The 26206-nt window shown below is 40.7% G+C and overlaps 1 protein-coding gene across 1 annotated transcript in view; it reads left to right on the forward strand.

Moving 5' to 3' along the window:
- Positions 1–26206, forward strand: part of MRRF (mitochondrial ribosome recycling factor) — a gene marked incomplete at its 5' end in the record, with an annotated part of 173672 nt that overhangs the window by 41599 nt on the left and 105867 nt on the right. Inside the window, 1 exon segment of the mRNA XM_053696048.1 lies at positions 25401–25492. Coding sequence (XP_053552023.1) covers positions 25401–25492 — 92 coding nt within the window.

Here is a 26206-nt window from a genome sequence, read left to right on the forward strand (position 1 = left end):
CTGATCTTGTCAAGGTTTGTTACATTTGTTTTTATTGTGGCCACATATTGTAAAATCTTGGATCCTTGATTATATTTTATTGTACTCTAGGTATATTTTATTGTATTTTAAACATTTATTGTAATATTAAACGACATATTTTTAAACCTAGACCCGGCCTTTGTCCTATTGGCGCTTTGATAATTTTCTCTCTGATTATCCACCTTTCTGACCGCTAGGGGTCAATTTATTAAAGCTAGGGTCCCTCTAGCACTAGGCGCTCAGTGTCAACCCCAAATCACCGTACTTTAACTGTAATTTTCCTCTTACTCATTTACTGTACCCACACATATTATATACTGTTTTTCTCGCCTCTAAATGGACTTTCTAAAGATATGATTATTTTCATCATATCTTATAATTTACTATAAAAAAAAATATAAAATATGAGGAAAAAATGAAAAAAAATGCACTTTTTCTAACTTTGAGCCCCAAAATCTCTTACACATCTACAACCACCATAAAATACCAATGCTAAACAGTTTCTAAATTTTGTCCTGAGTTTATAAATACCCAATGTTTACATGTTCTTTGCTTTTTTTGCAAGTTATAGGGCAATAAGTACAAGTAGCACTTTGCTATTTCAAAACCATGTTTTTTCAAAATTGGCGATAGTTACATTGTAACACCAATATCTGTCATGAATCCCTGAATAACCCTTCAAATGTATATATTTTTTAAAAGAAGACAACCTAAGGTATTAAACTTGGGGTATTTTGACTTTTTTGATGCAACCATTTTACCACCAATCTATGCCAAAGTTTGGGGGGGAAAAAAAAATAATTTGATTTTTTGACAAAATAGCAATTTAAGAATACATTTACTGATAATATTAAGGGTTACTGCCAAATAACACCCTCATATGTCTTCAGCAGCATCTCCTGGGTACAGTGATACCACCCATGTATAGGTGTGTCGGGTTCTCAGGGGGCTAAAAGCTCTTATTTTTAGGGAGCGCATTCCAGTTTTTCAACTTGGAATTTTCACATCGGTCATCATGCACCCATGTCCTATTTGGGACATTTCTGAAGCTGGTCAATGGAATTTACCCCCATCAAACCATATATTTTTGAAAAGTAGACACCCTAGGGTATTTCAAATGCTTGTATTTTAACACTTTCCATGCACTAATTCAACCACCAGTCTTTGTCAAACTTTTGGGTAGTCATTATTTTGTGTTATTTTTCACACACATTGTACTTTAGGCATGGATTCTCAGTTCCTGTTATGTGTTACTGCCAAAAAACACCTCAATATGTGTTCAACAACATCTCCTGAGTACAGTGATACCACCCATGTATAGGTGTGTCGGGTTCTCTGGGGGCTAAAAGGCCTTAATTTTAGGAAGCGCATTCCAGTTTTTCAACTTGGAATTTTCACATCGGTCATCATGCACCCATGTCCTATTTGGGACATTTCTGAAGCTGGTCAATGGAATTTACCCCCATCAAACCATATATTTTTGAAAAGTAGACACCCTACGGTATTTCAAATGCTTGTATTTTAACACTTTCCATGCACTAATTCAACCACCAGTCTTTGTCAAACTTTTGGGTAGTCATTATTTTGTGTTATTTTTCACACACATTGTACTTTAGGCATGGATTCTCAGTTCCTGTTATGTGTTACTGCCAAAAAAAACCTCAATATGTGTTCAACAACATCTCCTGAGTACAGTGATACCACCCATGTATAGGTGTGTCGGGTTCTCTGGGGGCTAAAAGGCCTTAATTTTAGGAAGCGCATTCCAGTTTTTCAACTTGGAATTTTCACATCGGTCATCATGCACCCATGTCCTATTTGGGACATTTCTGAAGCTGGTCAATGGAATTTACCCCCATCAAACCATATATTTTTGAAAAGTAGACACCCTAGGGTATTTCAAATGCTTGTATTTTAACACTTTCCATGCACTAATTCAACCACCAGTCTTTGTCAAACTTTTGGGTAGTCATTATTTTGTGTTATTTTTCACACACATTGTACTTTAGGCATGGATTCTCAGTTCTTGTTATGTGTTACTGCCAAAAAAAACCTCAATATGTGTTCAACAACATCTCCTGAGTACAGTGATACCACCCATGTATAGGTGTGTCGGGTTCTCTGGGGGCTAAAAGGCCTTAATTTTAGGAAGCGCATTCCAGTTTTTCAACTTGGAATTTTCACATCGGTCATCATGCACCCATGTCCTATTTGGGACATTTCTGAAGCTGGTCAATGGAATTTACCCCCATCAAACCATATATTTTTGAAAAGTAGACACCCTAGGGTATTTCAAATGCTTGTATTTTAACACTTTCCATGCACTAATTCAACCACCAGTCTTTGTCAAACTTTTGGGTAGTCATTATTTTGTGTTATTTTTCACACACATTGTACTTTAGGCATGGATTCTCAGTTCCTGTTATGTGTTACTGCCAAAAAAAACCTCAATATGTGTTCAACAACATCTCCTGAGTACAGTGATACCACCCATGTATAGGTGTGTCGGGTTCTCTGGGGGCTAAAAGGCCTTAATTTTAGGAAGCGCATTCCAGTTTTTCAACTTGGAATTTTCACATCGGTCATCATGCACCCATGTCCTATTTGGGACATTTCTGAAGCTGGTCAATGGAATTTACCCCCATCAAACCATATATTTTTGAAAAGTAGACACCCTAGGGTATTTCAAATGCTTGTATTTTAACACTTTCCATGCACTAATTCAACCACCAGTCTTTGTCAAACTTTTGGGTAGTCATTATTTTGTGTTATTTTTCACACACATTGTACTTTAGGCATGGATTCTCAGTTCCTGTTATGTGTTACTGCCAAAAAACACCTCAATATGTGTTCAACAACATCTCCTGAGTACAGTGATACCACCCATGTATAGGTGTGTCGGGTTCTCTGGGGGCTAAAAGGCCTTAATTTTAGGAAGCGCATTCCAGTTTTTCAACTTGGAATTTTCACATCGGTCATCATGCACCCATGTCCTATTTGGGACATTTCTGAAGCTGGTCAATGGAATTTACCCCCATCAAACCATATATTTTTGAAAAGTAGACACCCTACGGTATTTCAAATGCTTGTATTTTAACACTTTCCATGCACTAATTCAACCACCAGTCTTTGTCAAACTTTTGGGTAGTCATTATTTTGTGTTATTTTTCACACACATTGTACTTTAGGCATGGATTCTCAGTTCCTGTTATGTGTTACTGCCAAAAAAAACCTCAATATGTGTTCAACAACATCTCCTGAGTACAGTGATACCACCCATGTATAGGTGTGTCGGGTTCTCTGGGGGCTAAAAGGCCTTAATTTTAGGAAGCGCATTCCAGTTTTTCAACTTGGAATTTTCACATCGGTCATCATGCACCCATGTCCTATTTGGGACATTTCTGAAGCTGGTCAATGGAATTTACCCCCATCAAACCATATATTTTTGAAAAGTAGACACCCTAGGGTATTTCAAATGCTTGTATTTTAACACTTTCCATGCACTAATTCAACCACCAGTCTTTGTCAAACTTTTGGGTAGTCATTATTTTGTGTTATTTTTCACACACATTGTACTTTAGGCATGGATTCTCAGTTCCTGTTATGTGTTACTGCCAAAAAAAACCTCAATATGTGTTCAACAACATCTCCTGAGTACAGTGATACCACCCATGTATAGGTGTGTCGGGTTCTCTGGGGGCTAAAAGGCCTTAATTTTAGGAAGCGCATTCCAGTTTTTCAACTTGGAATTTTCACATCGGTCATCATGCACCCATGTCCTATTTGGGACATTTCTGAAGCTGGTCAATGGAATTTACCCCCATCAAACCATATATTTTTGAAAAGTAGACACCCTAGGGTATTTCAAATGCTTGTATTTTAACACTTTCCATGCACTAATTCAACCACCAGTCTTTGTCAAACTTTTGGGTAGTCATTATTTTGTGTTATTTTTCACACACATTGTACTTTAGGCATGGATTCTCAGTTCCTGTTATGTGTTACTGCCAAAAAAAACCTCAATATGTGTTCAACAACATCTCCTGAGTACAGTGATACCACCCATGTATAGGTGTGTCGGGTTCTCTGGGGGCTAAAAGGCCTTAATTTTAGGAAGCGCATTCCAGTTTTTCAACTTGGAATTTTCACATCGGTCATCATGCACCCATGTCCTATTTGGGACATTTCTGAAGCTGGTCAATGGAATTTACCCCCATCAAACCATATATTTTTGAAAAGTAGACACCCTAGGGTATTTCAAATGCTTGTATTTTAACACTTTCCATGCACTAATTCAACCACCAGTCTTTGTCAAACTTTTGGGTAGTCATTATTTTGTGTTATTTTTCACACACATTGTACTTTAGGCATGGATTCTCAGTTCCTGTTATGTGTTACTGCCAAAAAAAAACCTCAATATGTGTTCAACAACATCTCCTGAGTACAGTGATACCACCCATGTATAGGTGTGTCGGGTTCTCTGGGGGCTAAAAGGCCTTAATTTTAGGAAGCGCATTCCAGTTTTTCAACTTGGAATTTTCACATCGGTCATCATGCACCCATGTCCTATTTGGGACATTTCTGAAGCTGGCCAATGGAATTTACCCCCATCAAACCATATATTTTTGAAAAGTAGACACCCTAGGGTATTTCAAATGCTGGTATTTTAACACTTTCCATGCACTAATTCAACCACCAGTCTTTGTCAAACTTTTGGGTAGTCATTTTTTTGTGTTATTTTTCACACACATTGTACTTTAGGCATGGATTCTCAGTTCCTGTTATGTGTTTACTGCCAAAAAAAACCTCAATATGTGTTCAACAACATCTCCTGAGTACAGTGATACCACCCATGTATAGGTGTGTTGGGTTCTCTGGGGGCTAGAAGGCCTTATTTTTAGGAAGCGCATTCCAGTTTTTCAACTTGGAATTTTCACATCGGTCATCATGCACCCATGTCCTATTTGGGACATTTCTGAAGCCGGTCAATGAAATTTACCCCCATAAAACCATATATTTTTGAGAAGTAGACCCCCTAGGGTATTTGAAATGCTTGTATTTTCACACTTTCCATGAACTTATTTAACCACCAGTCTTTGTCAAACTTTTGGGTAGTCATTTTTTTGTGTTATTTTTCACACACATTGTACTTTAGGCATGGATTCTCAGTTCCTGTTATGTGTTTACTGCCAAAAAACACCTCAATATGTGTTCAACAACATCTCCTGAGTACAGTGATACCACCCATGTATAGGTGTGTTGGGTTCTCTGGGGGCTAGAAGGCCTTATTTTTAGGAAGCGCATTCCATTTTTTACACTTCCCATTTTCACATCCCATGCACCCATGTTCTATTTAAGACATTTCTGAAGCCGGCCAATGTAATTTACCCCCATAAAACCATATATTTTTGAAAAGTAGACATCCTAGGGTATTTCAAATGCAGGTGTTTTAACACTTTCCATACACTAATTCAACCACTAGTCTTTGTCAAACTATTGGGCATTCATTTCTTTGTGTTATTTTTCACATACATTGTACTTTAGACATGGATTCACAGCTCCTGTTATGTGTTACTACCAAAGAAGACACCAATATGTGGTCACCAACATCTCCTGAGTTCAGTGATACCACCTATGCATAGGTTTGGTGGCTTGTTTGGGCGGTGCAATGCCAAATGTCTGACATGTGTTTGTGATTTTTTTTCACATTTAACATATTTTCTTTGCCTATCGTCTTTTTTTGGGGGTCTTTTAACATACCCCAATTTATTTGTTTTCCATAAATGTGATTATATTTAAAAAGTTGACCCCCCAAGGTATTATACATGGAGTGGTTTGATGACTTTGATGCAACCGTTTTAGCCCAAAAAATTGGAGAAAGTATATGGTGGTAATTTTTCAATTTTCATTGTTACAGACACATTGCTTTTTGACTATGATTTAGGAGAGATTGTTGTAAGTTATTGCAAAAGAATACTTCAGGTTGTTTTCTGCAAGGCACCCTGAGTACACCTATGCCCCCCATGCATAGGTTTGCCAGGATTTTGGGAAGGTTATGTTACATGATTTTAGTTATTAAAAATGAGAGTATTTCTTCTGATAGGCCTATCTTTAGTTTGGGGCCTATCACATACCCCACTTTTATTTATTGCATTCAAAGTGTATATTTTTTAAATGTTGACGCCCCAAGGTATTGTATATGGTGTGCTTTGATGCCTTTGAAGCAACCGTTTTAGCCCAAAAAATTGGAGAAAGTATATGGTGGTAATTTTTCAATTTTCATTTTTACAGACACATTGCTTTTTGACTATGATTTAGGAGAGATTGTTGTAAGTTATTGCAAAAGAATACTTCAGGTTGTTTTCTGCAAGGCACCCTGAGTACACCTATGCCCCCCATGCATAGGTTTGCCAGGATTTTGGGAAGGTTATGTTACAATTTTATGACTTGTGATTTTAGTTATTAAAAATGAGAGTATTTCTTCTGATAGGCCTATCTTTAGTTTGGGGCCTATCGCATACCCCACTTTTATTTATTGCATTCAAAGTGTATATTTTTTAAATGTTGACACCCCAAGGTATTGTATATGGTGTGCTTTGATGCCTTTGAAGCAACCGTTTTAGCCCAAAAAATTGGAGAAAGTGTATGGTGGTAATTTTTCAATTTTCATTTTTACAGACACATTGCTTTTTGACTATAATTTAGGAGAGACTGTTGTAAGTTATTACAAAAACATACTTCAGGTTGTTTTCTGCAAGGCACCCTGAGAACACCTATGTCCCCCATGCATAGGTTTGACAGGGGTTTTGGTTAAAAAAAAAACAGGCCCAATTTTAGAAAAAAATAGAGTAGTGAAATGTAAAAATCTGGCACAGTAAAAGTAAAAAAAAACAAAAAAACATCTAACTGTAAACATAACCAAAAAAAATATATATATATGTAACAGCAAATGTATTTATTTTTTTAAAAATTGACCATTGTATGGTACCGCTTGAAGCAGTCCCCAATGCAGAGTGCAGGCTGTCCAGGGCAATCAGGACAGTAATATATGGTGTCCCTTCTCTTCCCCCTCTTGGTACAGACTCTGCATTTTTTTTGTGGTTTCTGCTTTGTGGCAGTAGGGGGGATTTTAAAAATAAAATGGGTAGCCCCAACTCTGCTCTCTCCCATCACCGCCCGGGGAGCAGGTGCATCATGGTACAAAATCCCCGTAATAATCTGGAGCTGAAACTTTAAAAAAGTCTTTTTAACTCTGGGGTTTGCTTTTTTGAACAACAAAAAAGCGTTGTGGGTTGCAATCTGCATTAGGTAAATTGCAACCTTTTTGTACCAGGCCCTTGTCTTCCGCATAATTAGGTAGGGCTGCAGCAGCTGATCAGCCAGATCAACCCCACCCATATGCCGGTTATAAGACTTGATGCACACTGGCTTCCTTATGATCTCAGCTCTGCCACGTACAGAAACCGCCACCGTCCTCTCTGTGTGGATGGTGGTAAGAAGGTATACATCCTTCTTGTCTCTGTACTTCAGTGCCAACAGCTCCTCTTGGCGCAGAGCTGAGGTCTCCCCCCTTCGTAGCCAGGTGCGTACAAGCTGTCCTGGGAAACCTGCGCGGTTCTTTTTAATTGTACCGCAAGCTACTGTATCAAAGCAATACAGTAGCTTGAACAAAAGGACACTTGTATAAAAATTGTCTAAGTACAAGTGATACCCTTTGTTCATTAGGGGTAATATCAGGTCCCAGACAATCTTGCCAGTGGTTCCCATATGTTCTGGGCAACCTGGAGGGTCAAGGTGGCTATCCTTTCCCTCATACACCCGGAAGGCCTGAGTATACCCAGTCTCGCTGTCACAGAGCTTATACACCTTTACCCCATATCTGGAGCGTTTGGAAGGAATATACTGCTTGAATCCCAGCCTTCCCTTATACTTCATTAGGGATTCATCAACGCATATATTCCTTCCAGGTGTATAAGCCTCTGCAAACCTGGCAGAAAAGTGGGTTATCAGGGGGCGGATTTTATACAGCCTGTCAAATTGGGGATGCTCCCTAGGGGGGCACAGGCTGTTGTCGCTAAAGTGCATGAAATGCAGAATCATTTCATACCTCTTCCTCGACATAGTCTGGGAGAAAATGGGGGTAGAGCAGATGGGGCTAGTACTCCAGTAGGAGCGAATGGAGGGTTTCTTTATGATGCCCATCAGCATAGTCAATGCCCAGAATTTTTTGAATTCTGGCACATTGATGGGGGCCCATTGCTGCTTTGCCAAATATGTTCCAGGCTTTGCAGCACGGAACTGATGGGCATATAAATTAGTTTGGGCGACAATGTTCCCCAATATATCATCGCCCAGAAACACTTCCAGAAACTGCTGGGGGCTAAAACCTGCCACATCTATATTTATGCCTGCATTTGCTGTGAAGGGTGGGATATCTGGCCTCTGGAGATGAGGCGTTACCCACTCTTCAGCAGCAATGGCAGCAACACGCCTCCTTCTGGCAGGGGGGCTGGCAGGGGGGGTAGCAGGGGGGCTAGCAGCCACAGATACATCACTATCAGTTGAGACTGCATCTAGTGATGTATCTGAGCACATGGCAGGGTCAAAATTGGGGTCTGAGTCAGAAATAGAGGCATCTGACTCTGACGCAAGGATGGCATACGCCTCCTCAGCACTATATCTTTTCTGTGACATTTTTGTATCTGTCACAGAAAACAATTACTAAAAAAAATTAAATTAACTAAATTTATTAACTAAATTAACTAGCAAAAAAGTACAGCTATGCTACTGCCAGTGATTTATAGCGATCACTGGCAAGCTAGGGGTTAATGGCTCTGAAAATTAAATTAAATTAACTAAATGTTTCTGAAAAGAGCCTTTGGGTTTTTAAAAAATTAAAACAACAAAATTAACCCCTAAAAAAATGCACAGACAGCAAAAAAGTACAGCTATGTAACTGCCAGTGATTTATAGCGATCACTGGCAAGCTAGGGGTTAATGGCTCTGAAAATTAAATTAAATTAACTAAATTAATTAACTAAATTAACTAGCAAAAAAGTACAGCTATGCTACTGCCAGTGATTTATAGCGATCACTGGCAAGCTAGGGGTTAATGGCTCTGAAAATTAAATTAAATTAACTAAATGTTTCTGAAAAGAGCCTTTGGGTTTTTAAAAAATTACAACAACAAAATTAACCCCTAAAAAAATGCGCAGACAGCAAAAAAGTACAGCTATGCAACTGCCAGTGATTTATAGCGATCACTGGCAAGCTAGGGGTTAATGGCTCTGAAAATTAAATTAAATTAACTAAATGTTTCTGAAAAGAGCCTTTGGGTTTTTAAAAAAATTACAACAACAAAATTAACCCCTAAAAAAATGCACAGACAGCAAAATGCAGCAAAAAAAAAGTGTACCTATGCTACTGCCAGTGATATATAGTGATCACTGGCAAGCTAGGGGTTAATGGCTCTGAAAATTAAATTAAATTAACTAAATGTTTCTGAAAAGAGCCTTTGGGTTTTTAAAAAATTACAACAACAAAATTAACCCCTAAAAAAATGTGCAGACAGCAAAAAAGTACAGCTATGCAACTGCCAGTGATTTATAGCGATCACTGGCAAGCTAGGGGTTAATGGCTCTGAAAATTAAATTAAATTAACTAAATGTTTCTGAAAAGAGCCTTTGGGTTTTTAAAAAATTACAACAACAAAATTAACCCCTAAAAAAATGCACAGACAGCAAAATGCAGCAAAAAAAAGTGTACCTATGCTACTGCCAGTGATATATAGTGATCACTGGCAAGCTAGGGGTTAATGGCTCTGAAAATTAAATTAAATTAACTAAATGTTTCTGAAAAGAGCCTTTGGGTTTTTAAAAAATTACAACAACAAAATTAACCCCTAAAAAAATGCACAGACAGCAAAATGCAGCAAAAAAAAAGTGCACCTATGTTACTGCCAGTGATATATAGTGATCACTGGCAAGCTAGGGGTTAATGGCTCTGAAAAGAGCCTTTGGTTCTATATTTTTTAACAAATAAAAGAAATAAATCTCTCTCTCTGCTAATTACAGGTCTCTCTCTCTCTCCAACAAAATGGCAAGTGAGGAGAGGGAGGGAGATCCACACTGATCATAGTCAATATTTACAAATATTGACATGATCAGACAAATGGGGTATTTTATTATTATTTTTTTTTTTAGGGTGGGAGGCTCAGATTGGGTGACCCTAGCTTGCCCCTATGATGATGCAGGCTAGGGACACCCCCAGAGGCCCCATGATGCACTGGGCATCGCCATCTTGGATGCCTAGTGAAGGGGGAGGGGGGGGCTTGTGACGAAACCAATCTCGCCACTGTACATTGGAGGGCCTGTTATGGAACATTCTTTGGGCTGGAGGTACATGGGCTTAAGGATACCCAGAGACTGCATGAAAATATGGAATTTTATATGCTGGACACCCCATGTACTTTCATAACTCTGTCTTATGTCTATGTCACCCTGTATCCATAAATACAGGATGGGTACAGGGTGTGAGTGCACCTTTTGGGAGCAATTGTGACTCTATAAGCCAAGTGGGCATAAAAGACTTTATAGCTAATAAGAACTGTTCCTATATTCTGTAATAAGATGTATTCTATGTATGTTTCAGATCTGATTGTGTCTCAGGAGTCTGTCTGGGTAAACTGATTGTGTCCTTGTGTGATTATGTTAACTAGACTGCCCAACATCAGATTGTCTGAGTAAACGTTCTTCCCTAGTTAATTAACTTAATATGTTAATCTGTTTTACCTGTGAATAGACAATTGTTAGAGGTTTGATGCATTGTTCATATGTTTGCTTTACTGTTAAACCAATGCCCTCTGTAACCTGAAGCCAGGGTGTATAAATCTGTGTGCTGCCTTCAAATAAAGTAGTTATTCTTTTTTAAACCTGAAATGTGGAGCTTGGTCTCATGTTTGCAGGGAAACTGGCTGGGTTGTGAATTGCTGATTCCCTATGCAGGACATTGTTCATCTGGTATTAACCCTTGGTACACTGTTGGTACCGTAACAGGGCTATTTAGGGCTTTTTTTTTATTTAATTCGGTTTTTTTTTTTGGTTTTTTTTACTTTTATTTAATAACCAACTAAGTGCCTCGACCCACCGAGGCACTTAGCACACAAGCAGAGCATCGGAAGCGTGTCCGATCGCTTCCGGTGCTCTGAAACACTGCCGGGCTCCACGTGGAGCGAAACCAGAAGTGATCACTCGTGGGGGAGTGATCAATCCGGTCCCGGCACTCGGGAACAGTATTGCAGGATGCCTAGACCTCAAGGCAAGCCTGCAATACTGTTAGAGCAGCTGGAAGCGATTTCGATCGCTTCCAGTGCTCTGTTAAACCGACGACGTATGCCATACGTCCTCGGTCGTTAAGTGCTTTTTTTTTGAGGACGTATGGCATACGTCGTCGGTCGTTAAGGGGTTAAAGAATAGTTCAGTCTTTGCTGCTAAAAAGCAGGGAGAACCTAAATAAGGAAGGAAAATCATTTTTTACATTATAGGCAGTCCACAAACATTACTGGGTTTATCTCACCGATCTGTTGGGTAGCAGCTCTCAGGTATTGCCGGAGGAAGTAACTATCTGTGTTTTCTTTTTCTTCTTAGCTTGGTGAAGTTGCCACGGGGCACAAGGAGGTCTTTGTGGTTGTAGTTTATTAGTAGACACAATCTCATCTATCGTTGATGCGATTTGTGGAGGATCTATGCCCAGGGCAGAGCATAGAGCTGGGGTGTCTTCGAGTAATTTGCAAATGTGTTTAATACCCTAATGGCATACATTGAGAAAACAGGGGAAACCCAACCTGTACGGGATTTCTTTTGCTCTAAGGATGGTTGTAAGAGGCAGGAACTCTCTTCTTCTCTGTAATGTGCGAGGGGCCAGGTCTGCAAAGATTTGTAGGCAGCAGTTCTGGAAGTTCATACCTTTAAGTTGTCTAGCAGCTTTCAGAATTTCTTCTTTGTCTTAGTAATCTTTCAACTTTGGAACTACGTCGCGTGGAGGTGCTTTGTCCGGTGGTCGTGGCCTAAGCACTCTATGAGCGCTATCCATTGATGTGTCGGTGGAGGACAAGGGACCCAGAAGATGAGAAAAAAGGCCCCTCAGGAATTCCTTTATGGTATTGGGCAATAGAGATTCAGGTATCCCTCTAATACAGAGGTTCTGGCGACGTTCCCTGTTCTCCAAGTCTTCTAATTTGTCTTGTAGCTGGGTTATAAGTAGATCATGTCCTTGGGTCGTGGTTTGCAACGTTGAGATCTCCGATTGATTGAAGTCATTATCTTTCTCCAGTGCCTCTAAACGGTTACCTATTTCTGTCATATATTTCCTGAGGCCTGCGATTTCCTCTTTAATGCATTCTCTGACTTTTACCACCAGATTATCTAGATCACTTTTAGATGGAATAAAGGCCATAAAGGTCTTAGAAAGTTGTATTGGTTCTTCCATAGTGCTGTCTTCACTATCTGAGGCTGATAAAACTGGTCTCAGTGGTGTGGTAGGTTCAGGTGAGGTAACGTGAGAGTTGTCTGTAATTTTAAAGAAAGAGCTCACAGGGTTGCGTGTAGCCGCCGTCTTCTTGGGCTGTTTATCTAACTTTGGTTGTTTTGGGGTCATCTTGTGAGGGAACGTGGATACTCTCCTGAGTATTGTTATCACGTCTTGGTTTCCCTGTATTGACTATATAACCTCCTTTTCTGTGTATAGTCCTCCCTCACCAAAAATGTGAGCTGTGATAGTGCGTTCGGATGAACATTACATCTTGGCAATAATTAGCCGGTGTTGCTTTATATTAATCCCATAAGTATGTTTGGCTATAAAATTGAGCTTATGTATGGAGACATAAGTACAAGTGTCAAATATGGCCTGATAGTTATTATGGATTATGTACCTCCCTCATGTCCTCTATTGCTTTGCAAAAAATGTGTGCCTTTAAAATGCAGGATCTGTCCCACGTGGCAGCTATACACATAAAGTGCTGTTTAGTTAGGGGATCATGGCAGTCTGTATCAGCGGTCTATAACGCTTTCAGGTCATCCTGTGAGGCGTGGGATAGCCTCTATTGTGTGCTGGTATCTGCACCACTACCACCAGGCTCAAGATGTCGGCTGCTGCTTAGGCCCCAACACGGAGCATATCCAAACTGTCGTCTTGCGGCTTTGTCTCAGTCACTAGGTCCGATCACATCCCTAGTGACATGTGGGGGTATTTTGCTGCTTGTGATCGCTAAATTATCCTGCAACACAGAGATTTCGGGCGTCGGCTCCCGGAGCTTACAGTGCGGCCATCTCTCCCGGCAGCCGGCTCCGCCCCCCCCCTCCCCTCTTTTGATGGACTTTGGTGCTTTTCCAGATTCACCTTCCACCCGTGGGAACGTAGAAAAGACAACAAACTCTCTGTATCACTGCAATTCCCTGGGATCGGATCACTGCCAGTAGAGCTCCCAGAACCTTTGTGAATATTCTGGGAGCTGTGGCAAGACCAAAAGGAAGTGCAATAAAGTTGAAATGCTTGTCCAGAAAGGCAAACCTTAGAAAATGGTAATGATTCCTGTGATGAATGGGAACGTGTAAGTATGCGTCCTTCAGGTCTATGGTCATCAAGAACTCACCTTCTTGAACCAATGGAAGAATGGAACGAATAGTTTCCATCTTGAAGGACGGAACCCTCAGGAATTTGTTTAGGCACTTTAGATCTAGGATGGGACAAAAAGTTCCCTCCTTTTTGGGAACTACAAATAGATTTGAATAGAATCCTAGACCTTGTTCCTCGAGAGGGACTGGTACAATAACTCCCAGGGAGCATAGGTCCTTTACGCAATTTAAGGAGGCCTCCCTCTTTACCTGGTTTGACGATAATCTTGACAGGAGAAATCTGCCCCTTGGAGGACAAGACTTGAATCCTAATTTGTAACCCTGGGATACTGTATATAAGTATAATTTTGGATTACATTTTCTTGCTGAATTCAGACTTAATATCTAAACCAGTTTCTTGGGATAAGTGAAACTAACTGGAGAAGGTATAAACCAGTTTCTTGGGACAAGTGAAACTAACAACAGATAGTATCTCTGAACAGAACTTCCAAGTATTTCCTTATCACAAAGTCACAGGAAAAGAGAGAGAGAAGGCGGTCTTGCTGATAAAAATGTCCTTTATTGCAACATCAAGGTTAAAAAATCCATGCAGATTCAAAGTGCAGAAAGAGGGTGAAAGCACTAGATGGTTGACATGTAACCTAAAGTGCTCCACCTTACAGGGAATATAAGGGGTAAGACTTATTTTAATTGGTTAAAACACCCTCAAACACAATGCAATTAAAGTGAATGACCCAGCAAGCTGCAGCAGCAAAATGAGCACAGGTAAATACATAGATAAAACATGAGCAGGAGCAAAAAAGTCATTGTAAAATGTTAAAAGAAAAAATATGTAATATAGAAAAGTATATGCAAATATCAGGACAAGTGAAACTAACTGGAGAAGGTATAAACCAGTTTCTTGGGACAAATGAAACTAACAACAGATAGTATCTCTGAACAGAACTTCCAAGTATGTCCTTATCACAAAGTCATCACAGAGCTAAAGGCTTATGAAGTTCTTGGGAGGGTCAGTACCATAACTTCATATTATTCCTGGAACTTCAAAGGATGTATATAGCCCATGTTCTTATAAAAGGGTCATAAACAGCATTGTCCAACATCAAAGGAGGCTAACAGCTTATGCCCTGGAGTCCTGTCAAATGTAATTTCTTGGACAAGGGTGACACCTACAGGTAGCTGGCTACTTTTGCTGGAATTTATCAACTGGACATTTAAGCATTTATCAACGACATAAATTAAGCATTTGATTGGTTAAGACAATCTTCAAGGTGGGGCTATGTTGCTTTAAATATGCTGTGCAAAGAACATACAGGTAGGAAGGGCAAAATTACACCAAAGGTAATAGTGTCTGACTTCAGCTTTCTTTGCATGCAACAACCCACAGGCATTAGTCTATAGTGTAGATAGGAATAGAGCCTTTTATGTTAGACGCTTCTCTCACCACTCGTATAGATATGTCATTTAATTAATGTATCCTTTTTTATAAGACTGGTGTAAGTATCATTCTTTAAATAGGGTAAATGGAATTTAAGGAAAAGCCTGACACTGATTTTAGTCACTAACCCAATATTAGAAAAGGGGCTTTTTCACAGATACTATGTCCACAGCCCATGGATCTGGGACATCACGTATCCAAGCCTGTTGGAAAAGAGAAAGTCTGCCCCCCACCTGATCCAAAATCGGATCGGAGGTGGACCCTTCATGCCGAATTAGATTCAGTAGAATGCTTTTTGTTTTGTTTTCCCTGGATTGGTCTGGCTTGGAAGAAGAAGAGGACCGGGCCCAAACAAAGTCTTAACCTTATAAGGTAAAGCCAAAAGTTTGGCCTTCGAAGAAACATCAGCCGACCAATATTTTAACCATAGAGCTCTGCGAGCTAGCACAGTGAAGCTAGACATTTTAGCTCCCAGTCTAATTACCTGTAAGTTCACATCACAGATAAAGATATTGGCCAGTTTAAGAGCTTTGACCCTATCCTGGATCTCCTCTACTGTAGTCTCTTCTGATATAAGATAAGACAGAGCATCGCACTAATAAAATGCTGCTCCCGTAACCGTGGCAATACTTGTCCCAGGTTGCCACTGTAAACTCTGATGAATGTACATCTTTTTTAAGTAAGCTTCCAGCTTCTTATCCATTGGATCCTTAAAAGAACAACTATCCTCTATAGCAGGGGTGTCCAAACTTTGCTCTCCAGAGGTTTTGGAACTACATTTCCGATGATGCTCAGCCAGCATTTTATCTAGCTGAGCATCATGGGAAATGTAGTTCCAAAACCTCTGGAGAGCAAAGTTTGGACATCCCTGCTCTATAGGAATGATAGTTATTTTAGCTAAAGTAGAGATAGCTCCTTCTACTTTAAGTATGGTGCGCCATGAGTCTCGAATAGTCAGCCACAGGAAAAAAAAAATTAAAAACAGGGGAAGGGGAAAAGGAACCCATGGCTTATCCCATTCCTGAGCTATAATTTCAGATATTTTCCTAGGAACAGGAAAAACATCATCAGAAGATGGAGAATCATAAACTCTATCTAGTTTAGAAGATGTCTTGGAGTTGGCAGCAACCGAAGGTTCAGAGTCGTCCAAAGTAGCTAGAACCTCTTTCAGTAGAAACCGGAGGTGTTCAAGCTTAAATCTAAAATTAACCTCTTCAGACTCTGAAGGTTTCTCCGCCAAAGTGTCAGTCTGAAATTTCACCTTCAGAAGCTACTGAAGTATTCTCCTCATCAGACAATTGAGAAAGGTTGACCAGCGCAGATTTAGAGGGGTCAGAAACCTTACTAGCGGACAAATGTTTATATTTCCTCTTCCGCTTACCCAATGAAGGAAAAGCTGACAAAGCTGCCGATACTGCAGAAGTAATCTGAGCGTCAAAATCCCCAGGTAAATAAACACCCCCAGGTGGTTGAGAAGACACAGAAGGCACAGTATGGGAAACGACTAAGGCTTGAGACGTTTGAGGAGAAAGCTGAGACATATCACGCACAGCATTATCCTGAGAGATATTTGGCTCAGAAGGGAGCAATTTATCTTTAAATTTTAAAGTTTTAGATAGGCATGAGGAACAAAATTGCATTTGTAAAAGAATTTGAGCCTCTAAACATAGTAAGCATTTATCAACAGACATAGATTGATCTAATTCTGAACCCATAATTACAGAATTCAGCTTTTAAATAAAACTAACTGCGCCACTTGAAAGATCGAGAAAAAGCAAACGGCTCACAGTTTTGACTGTTATGTAAATAAGCCTCTCTCTGTATTCTCCTCATCATCTAAATGTCAGTCACATGAATACACCTAATAAATTGCCCTGCATTCCGCTAATTTAATCAGAATGCTGCGTCACTCACAATAAAGGTTATGAGTCCCCCAGCCAAATCACGTCTCTCACAACACCTTTAACCCATGCAGTGTCATATCCTACATGTATCTTTAACTAATAAGGATATCTATGTCCCAATTTGTGCCATAATCTATCCAAAATAAGTATCCTTAATTAAAAAGGATATCTATGTCCCAATTTGGATCCGTATTATGATTAACCTCTTAAGTGCTGCTGTCCTTCAATACCTAGAAGGCAAAGACCTTAGATCCAGCTGCAGTATAGATGCTGCTAAATAGGTGTGACAGGCACTTCGCTCCCTGTCATGGACCTGTAGGAAAAGAAAGAACAGAGTAACTAACTCTGGCTTTCTACAAAGGGGTAGCAAAATGTTAAAAGTAAAGCAAAGACTACCTCGACACCTTTTAACTGCTAAAAGCCACCACTACTCTTACTTAAGAGATTGACATGGACACAGCTAGTCCCCAATCCTTGCTTGCAGGGAAAAGTAAAGACACCAACTTCGCACATCCTCCATTGACAGAGGCAAAGAGAATGACTGGGGATTATGGGTAAGGGAAGTTACATTTAACAGCTTTGCTGGGGTGCTCTTTGCCTCCTCCTGCTGGCCAGGAGTTGAATATCCCACTAGTAATTGGAATGACGTTGTGGACTATCCATGCCATAGGAAATAAATCAATATTCAAATCAATATTTGGTGTGACCACCCTTTGCCTTCAAAACAGCATCAATTCATCTAGGTAGACTTGCACAAAGCTAGGGATTTTATAGTACATGTATATTGTTGTAGTCATTCATCAGTTTAATATGTAGGTATTGTGTGTGTATGTGTATTTATGTCTTTGTGTGTGTGTGTATATATATATATATATATATATATATATATATATATATATACGTATTACATACACATACACATGGGTGGAAAAATATCGCTATAGTTTACTAGTCAGGGGAGAAAAGTAACTAGTCCACTCTATTTTAAAGAAAGGGGACAAAACACATTTTCTACTCATCCTCTTCAATTTCTAACTAGTCAGTGTCTATTACAAGTTTACATTTCCAACTATATATATATATATATATATATATATATATATATATATATATATATATATATATATATATATACAGAGAGAGAGAGAGAGAGAGAGAGATAGAGGTATAAGTAGAATGTAACTACTCAGGATACCTGAGTAGAAACACGCGTTACTCCTATGAATGCGCTAGTCAGATGTGGAAAGCTAGCTAGAATAATCCTAGTTAACTATAAGAAAAATGTAGAACAGAGGGTAAACAGCGCTTACAATTCTTATTAAATTGGTATGTTAAGAAGCATGAGTCTCTTATGGAGATATAATATAATAAGTCCTTAGATGAGGTGTGGTAGTGTAGATCCAAGTGTAGTAGAGATAAATAAAATACCCTTACCAAAAATTACCCCAATCTGATGAGGTAAGTTTGCCGCACTGGAGGGTATGTCAGGTGATGAGTAGAGTTTGGATAGTGTATCCTTTGTTTTCGTCTGCCTCTTGGAGTAGAAGGAAGTGTTGATCCTTCTGTAATGGTCTCCCAAAACTTCCTATGTAGGTATGCTTGTTGCCTCTTGGAGTTGTTATCTGTGGTCTTGGTATGAACTTTCTAACACATATGAGTTCATGCTGATAACAGGTTCCGATGTCTGTGCTCAGGAAGAAGGTTCCCTTATTCACTCCAGTTACATCAATACCTGATATCTCTCAGTGCTCTGGCAGTGTTTAGCTCTCAGTTTAGCTCTATTGAAAAGGTAGCTGGAAAGACCACTGCAAGTGGGAAATAAGACACTCCCCCTTCTTTTGCATATGAAAAACAGAATTTATGTTTACCTGATAAATTACTTTCTCCAACGGTGTGTCCGGTCCACGGCGTCATCCTTACTTGTGGGATATTCTCTTCCCCAACAGGAAATGGCAAAGAGCCCAGCAAAGCTGGTCACATGATCCCTCCTAGGCTCCGCCTACCCCAGTCATTCGACCGACGTTAAGGAGGAATATTTGCATAGGAGAAACCATATGATACCGTGGTGACTGTAGTTAAAGAAAATAAATTATCAGACCTGATTAAAAAACCAGGGCGGGCCGTGGACCGGACACACTGTTGGAGAAAGTAATTTATCAGGTAAACATAAATTCTGTTTTCTCCAACATAGGTGTGTCCGGTCCACGGCGTCATCCTTACTTGTGGGAACCAATACCAAAGCTTTAGGACACGGATGAAGGGAGGGAGCAAATCAGGTCACCTAAATGGAAGGCACCACGGCTTGCAAAACCTTTCTCCCAAAAATAGCCTCAGAAGAAGCAAAAGTATCAAACTTGTAAAATTTGGTAAAAGTGTGCAGTGAAGACCAAGTCGCTGCCCTACATATCTGATCAACAGAAGCCTCGTTCTTGAAGGCCCATGTGGAAGCCACAGCCCTAGTGGAATGAGCTGTGATTCTTTCAGGAGGCTGCCGTCCGGCAGTCTCGTAAGCCAATCTGATGATGCTTTTAATCCAAAAAGAAAGAGAGGTAGAAGTTGCTTTTTGACCTCTCCTTTTACCAGAATAAACAACAAACAAGGAAGATGTTTGTCTAAAATCCTTTGTAGCATCTAAATAGAATTTTAGAGCGCGAACAACATCCAAATTGTGCAACAAACGTTCCTTCTTCGAAACTGGCTTCGGACACAAAGAAGGCACGACTATCTCCTGGTTAATGTTTTTGTTAGAAACAACTTTTGGAAGAAAACCAGGTTTAGTACGTAAAACCACCTTATCTGCATGGAACACCAGATAAGGAGGAGAACACTGCAGAGCAGATAATTCTGAAACTCTTCTAGCAGAAGAAATTGCAACCAAAAACAAAACTTTCCAAGATAATAACTTAATATCAACGGAATGTAAGGGTTCAAACGGAACCCGCTGAAGAACTGAAAGAACTAAGTTGAGACTCCAAGGAGGAGTCAAAGGTTTGTAAACAGGCTTGATTCTAACCAGAGCCTGAACAAAGGCTTGAACATCTGGCACAGCTGCCAGCTTTTTGTGAAGTAACACAGACAAGGCAGAAATCTGTCCCTTCAAGGAACTTGCAGATAATCCTTTCTCCAATCCTTCTTGAAGAAAGGATAGAATCTTAGGAATCTTAACCTTGTCCCAAGGGAATCCTTTAGATTCACACCAACAGATATATTTTTTCCATATTTTGTGGTAAATTTTTCTAGTTACAGGCTTTCTGGCCTGAACAAGAGTATCAATAACAGAATCTGAGAACCCTCGTTTTGATAAAATCAAGCGTTCAATCTCCAAGCAGTCAGCTGGAGTGAGACCAGATTCGGATGTTCGAACGGACCTTGAACAAGAAGGTCTCGTCTCAAAGGTAGCTTCCATGGTGGAGCCGATGACATATTCACCAGATCTGCATACCAAGTCCTGCATGGCCACGCAGGAGCTATCAAGATCACCGACGCCCTCTCCTGATTGATCCTGGCTACCAGCCTGGGGATGAGAGGAAACGGCGGGAATACATAAGCTAGTTTGAAGGTCCAAGGTGCTACTAGTGCATCTACTAGAGTCGCCTTGGGATCCCTGGATCTGGACCCGTAGCAAGGAACCTTGAAGTTCTGACGAGAGGCCATGAGATCCATGTCTGGAATGCCCCACAGTTGAGTAATTTGGGCAAAGATTTCCGGATGGAGTTCCCACTCCCCCGGATGCAATGTCTGACGACTCAGAAAATCCGCTTCCCAATTTTCCACTCCTGGGTTGTGGATTGCAGACAGGTGGCAGGAGTGAGTCTCCGCCCATTGAATGATTTTGGTCACTTCTTCCATCGCCAGGGAACTCCTTGTTCCCCCCTGATGGTTGATGTACGCAACAGTCGTCATGTTGTCTGATTGAAACCGTATGAACTTGGCCTTTGCTAGCTGAGGCCAAGCCTTGAGAGCATGGAATATCGCTCTCAGTTCCAGAATATTTATCGGTAGAAGAGATTCTTCCCGAGACCAAAGACCCTGAGCTTTCAGGGATCCCCAGACCGCGCCCCAGCCCATCAGACTGGCGTCGGTCGTGACAATGACCCACTCTGGTCTGCGGAAGGTCATCCCTTGTGACAGGTTGTCCAGGGACAGCCACCAACGGAGTGAGTCTCTGGTCCTCTGATTTACTTGTATCTTCGGAGACAAGTCTGTATAGTCCCCATTCCACTGACTGAGCATGCACAGTTGTAATGGTCTTAGATGAATGCGCGCAAAAGGAACTATGTCCATTGCCGCTACCATCAAACCTATTACTTCCATGCACTGCGCTATGGAAGGAAGAGGAACGGAATGAAGTGTTTGACAAGAGTTTAGAAGTTTTGTTTTTCTGGCCTCTGTCAGAAAAATCCTCATTTCTAAGGAGTCTATTATTGTTCCCAAGAAGGGAACCCTTGTCGACGGAGATAGAGAACTCTTTTCCACGTTCACTTTCCATCCGTGAGATCTGAGAAAGGCCAGGACTATGTCCGTGTGAGCCTTTGCTTGAGGAAGGGACGACGCTTGAATCAGAATGTCGTCCAAGTAAGGTACTACTGCAATGCCCCTTGGTCTTAGCACCGCTAGAAGGGACCCTAGTACCTTTGTGAAAGGAAGCGCCACGAACTGGTAATGCTTGTCCAGGAATGCGAACCTTAGGAACCGATGATGTTCCTTGTGGATAGGAATATGTAGATACGCATCCTTTAAATCCACCGTGGTCATGAATTGACCTTCCTGGATGGAAGGAAGAATTGTTCGAATGGTTTCCATTTTGAACGATGGAACCTTGAGAAACTTGTTTAAGATCTTGAGATCTAAGATTGGTCTGAACGTTCCCTCTTTTTTGGGAACTATGAACAGATTGGAGTAGAACCCCATCCCTTGTTCTCCTAATGGAACAGGATGAATCACTCCCATTTTTAACAGGTCTTCTACACAATGTAAGAATGCCTGTCTCTTTATGTGGTCTGAAGACAATTGAGACCTGTGGAACCTCCCCCTTGGGGGGAGCCCCTTGAATTCCAGAAGATAACCTTGGGAGACTATTTCTAGTGCCCAAGGATCCAGAACATCTCTTGCCCAAGCCTGAGCGAAGAGAGAGAGTCTGCCCCCCACCAGATCCGGTCCCGGATCGGGGGCCAACATTTCATGCTGTCTTGGTAGCAGTGGCAGGTTTCTTGGCCTGCTTTCCCTTGTTCCAGCCTTGCATTGGTCTCCAGGCTGGCTTGGCTTGAGAAGTATTACCCTCTTGCTTAGAGGACGTAGCACTTGGGGCTGGTCCGTTTCTACGAAAGGGACGAAATTTAGGTTTATTTTTGGCCTTGAAAGACCTATCCTGAGGAAGGGCGTGGCCCTTACCCCCAGTGATATCAGAGATAATCTCTTTCAAGTCAGGGCCAAACAGCGTTTTCCCCTTGAAAGGAATGTTAAGGAGTTTGTTCTTGGAAGACGCATCCGCTGACCAAGATTTCAACCAAAGCGCTCTGCGCGCCACAATAGCAAACCCAGAATTCTTCGCCGCTAACCTAGCCAATTGCAAAGTGGCGTCTAGGGTGAAAGAATTAGCCAATTTGAGAGCACGGATTCTGTCCATAATCTCCTCATAAGGAGGAGAATCACTATCGATCGCCTTTACTAGCTCATCGAACCAGAAACACGCGGCTGTAGTGACAGGGACAATGCATGAAATTGGTTGTAGAAGGTAACCTTGCTGAACAAACATCTTTTTAAGCAAACCTTCTAATTTTTTATCCATAGGATCTTTGAAAGCACAACTATCTTCTATGGGTATAGTGGTGCGTTTGTTTAAAGTAGAAACCGCTCCCTCGACCTTGGGGACTGTCTGCCATAAGTCCTTTCTGGGGTCGACCATAGGAAACAATTTTTTAAATATGGGGGGAGGGACGAAAGGTATACCGGGCCTTTCCCATTCTTTATTTACAATGTCCGCCACCCGCTTGGGTATAGGAAAAGCTTCTGGGAGCCCCGGGACCTCTAGGAACTTGTCCATTTTACATAGTTTCTCTGGGATGATCAAATTCTCACAATCATCCAGAGTGGATAATACCTCCTTAAGCAGAGCGCGGAGATGTTCCAACTTAAATTTAAATGTAATCACATCGAGTTCAGCTTGTTGAGAAATTTTCCCTGAATCTGAAATTTCTCCCTCAGACAAAACCTCCCTGGCCCCCTCAGACTGGTGTAGGGGCATTTCAGAACCATTATCATCAGCGTCCTCATGCTCTTCAGTATCTAAAACAGAGCAGTCGCGCTTACGCTGATAAGTGGGCATTTTGGCTAAAATGTTTTTGATAGAATTATCCATTACAGCCGTTAATTGTTGCATAGTAAGGAGTATTGGCGCGCTAGATGTACTAGGGGCCTCCTGAGTGGGCAAGACTCGTGTAGACGAAGGAGGGAATGATGCAGTACCATGCTTACTCCCCTCACTTGAGGAATCATCTTGGGCATCATTTTCATTGTCACATAAATCACATTTATTTAAATGAGAAGGAACCTTGGCTTCCCCACATTCAGAACACAGTCTATCTGGTAGTTCAGACATGTTAAACAGGCATAAACTTGATAACAAAGTACAAAAAACGTTTTAAAATAAAACCGTTACTGTCACTTTAAATTTTAAACTGAACACACTTTATTACTGCAATTGCGAAAAAGTATGAAGGAATTGTTCAAAATTCACCAAAATTTCACCACAGTGTCTTAAAGCCTTAATAGTATTGCACACCAAATTTGGTAGCTTTAACCCTTAAAATAACGGAACCGGGGCCGTTTTTAACTTTAACCCCTTTACAGTCCCTGGTATCTGCTTTGCTGAGACCCAACCAAGCCCAAAGGGGAATACGATACCAAATGACGCCTTCAGAAAGTCTTTTCTATGTATCAGAGCTCCTCACACATGCGACTGCATGTCATGCTTCTCAAAAACAAGTGCGCAATACCGGCGCGAAAATGAGGCTCTGCCTATGATTAGGGAAAGCCCCTAGAGAATAAGGTGTCTAAAACAGTGCCTGCCGATATTATTTTACAAAAAAACCCAGATTAAATGATTCCTCAAGGCTAAATATGTGTTATATATGAATCGATTTAGCCCAGAAAATGTCTACAGTCTTAATAAGCCCTTGTGAAGCCCTTATTTACTGTCTGAATAAAAATGGCTTACCGGATCCCATAGGGAAAATGACAGCTTCCAGCATTACATCGTCTTGTTAGAATGTGTCATACCTCAAGCAGCAAAAGACTGCTCACTGTTCCCCCAACTGAAGTTAATTCCTCTCAACAGTCCTGTGTGGAACAGCCATGGATTTTAGTAACGGTTGCTAAAATCATTTTCCTCTTACAAACAGAAATCTTCATCTCTTTTCTGTTTCAGAGTAAATAGTACATACCAGCACTATTTTAAAATAACAAACTCTTGATTGAATAATAAAAACTACAGTTAAACACTAAAAAACTCTAAGCCATCTCCGTGGAGATGTTGCCTGTACAACGGCAAAGAGAATGACTGGGGTAGGCGGAGCCTAGGAGGGATCATGTGACCAGCTTTGCTGGGCTCTTTGCCATTTCCTGTTGGGGAAGAGAATATCCCACAAGTAAGGATGACGCCGTGGACCGGACACACCTATGTTGGAGAAAGACCCTTTACACAAACACGAGCAAGCTGGAGTAGGTAGCTGACGGTATTCTCATAACATTTTGGGGCTTGGTTAGAAGTCCAGCAGCAGCTGCACAGGAAGACTTCCAGAATTACAGAAGGATCAACACTTCCTTCTACTCCAAGAGGCAGACGAAAACAAAGGATACACTATCCAAACTCTACTCATCACCTGACATACCCTCCAGTGCGGCAAACTTACCTCATCAGATTGGGGTAATTTTTGGTAAGGGTATTTTATTTATCTCTACTACACTTGGATCTACACTACCACACCTACTCTAAGGACTTATTATATCTCCATAAGAGACTCATGCTTCTTAACATACCAATTTAATAAGAACTGTAAGCGCTGTTTACCCTCTGTTCTATATATATATATATATATATATATATATTCACACACACTCATGCTAGTGTCTATAGTATATTTGTACACTAGCATGTGATTAGTGAGAAATTGCAAAGTAAAAACGTTGTCTTTTTAACACGGAGGAGCCATGAACTTTTTGTCATTTTGAGTACTACATTTACTCCCCTTTCTATGGTGATATTGTACGTAAGAACAGTCACTGTTTTTTTAACAAGCTTATTAACTGCATTACATGTCTGTTACCTGTGAGGGGAAGGCAGAACTGGATATTTTTCTTCCTGCGGTTTTTGATACACTCTGATCACACTGCACTCTTTGTTTATAGAGTGCAGCTGCTGCTCTTGAAGCGCTAAGGGAAAGTCGTATGAATTTGAACCCGGAGTTGGATGGGACAGTAATCAGAGTGCCAGTTCCACAGTGAGTTAACCCCAAAAATAGTGCTGGTCTGTAGGTGATACTGACCATTTGTGTTTGTGTTTAGTGTGCCTGTATAGATTACAGTCTCTGTAGTGTAATGACTGGCGATCAGTGTAAGTGAACCTATATGTGTGTGTGTGACTGGCTATCAGTGTGTGACCCTGTATGTGTATATAAAGGTGACAGTATGTAGTATATTGACTGGCTATCAGTGTGTGTGACACTGTATGTGTATATAGAGGTGACAGTATGTAGTATAATGATTGGCTATCAGTGTGTGTGACACTGTATGTGTATATAGAGGTGACAGTATGTAGTATATTGACTGGCTATCAGTGTGTGTGACACTGTATGTGTATATATAGGTGACAGTATGTAGTATAATGACTGGCTATCAGTGTGTGACCCTGTATGTGTATATAAAGGTGACAGTATGTAGTATATTGACTGGCTATCAGTGTGTGTGACACTGTATGTGTATATAGAGGTGACAGTATGTAGTATAATGACTGGCTATCAGTGTGTGACCCTGTATGTGTATATAGAGCTGACAGTATGTAGTATAATGACTGGCGATCAGTGTAAGTGAACCTATGTGTGTGTGTGTGTGACTGGCTATCAGTGTGTGACCCTGTATGTGTATATAAAGGTGACAGTATGTAGTATATTGACTGGCTATCAGTGTGTGTGACACTGTATGTGTATATAGAGGTG

The sequence above is a fragment of the Bombina bombina genome, chromosome 12, assembly GCF_027579735.1.
Source record: "Bombina bombina isolate aBomBom1 chromosome 12, aBomBom1.pri, whole genome shotgun sequence".
Lineage (NCBI taxonomy): Eukaryota > Metazoa > Chordata > Amphibia > Anura > Bombinatoridae > Bombina > Bombina bombina.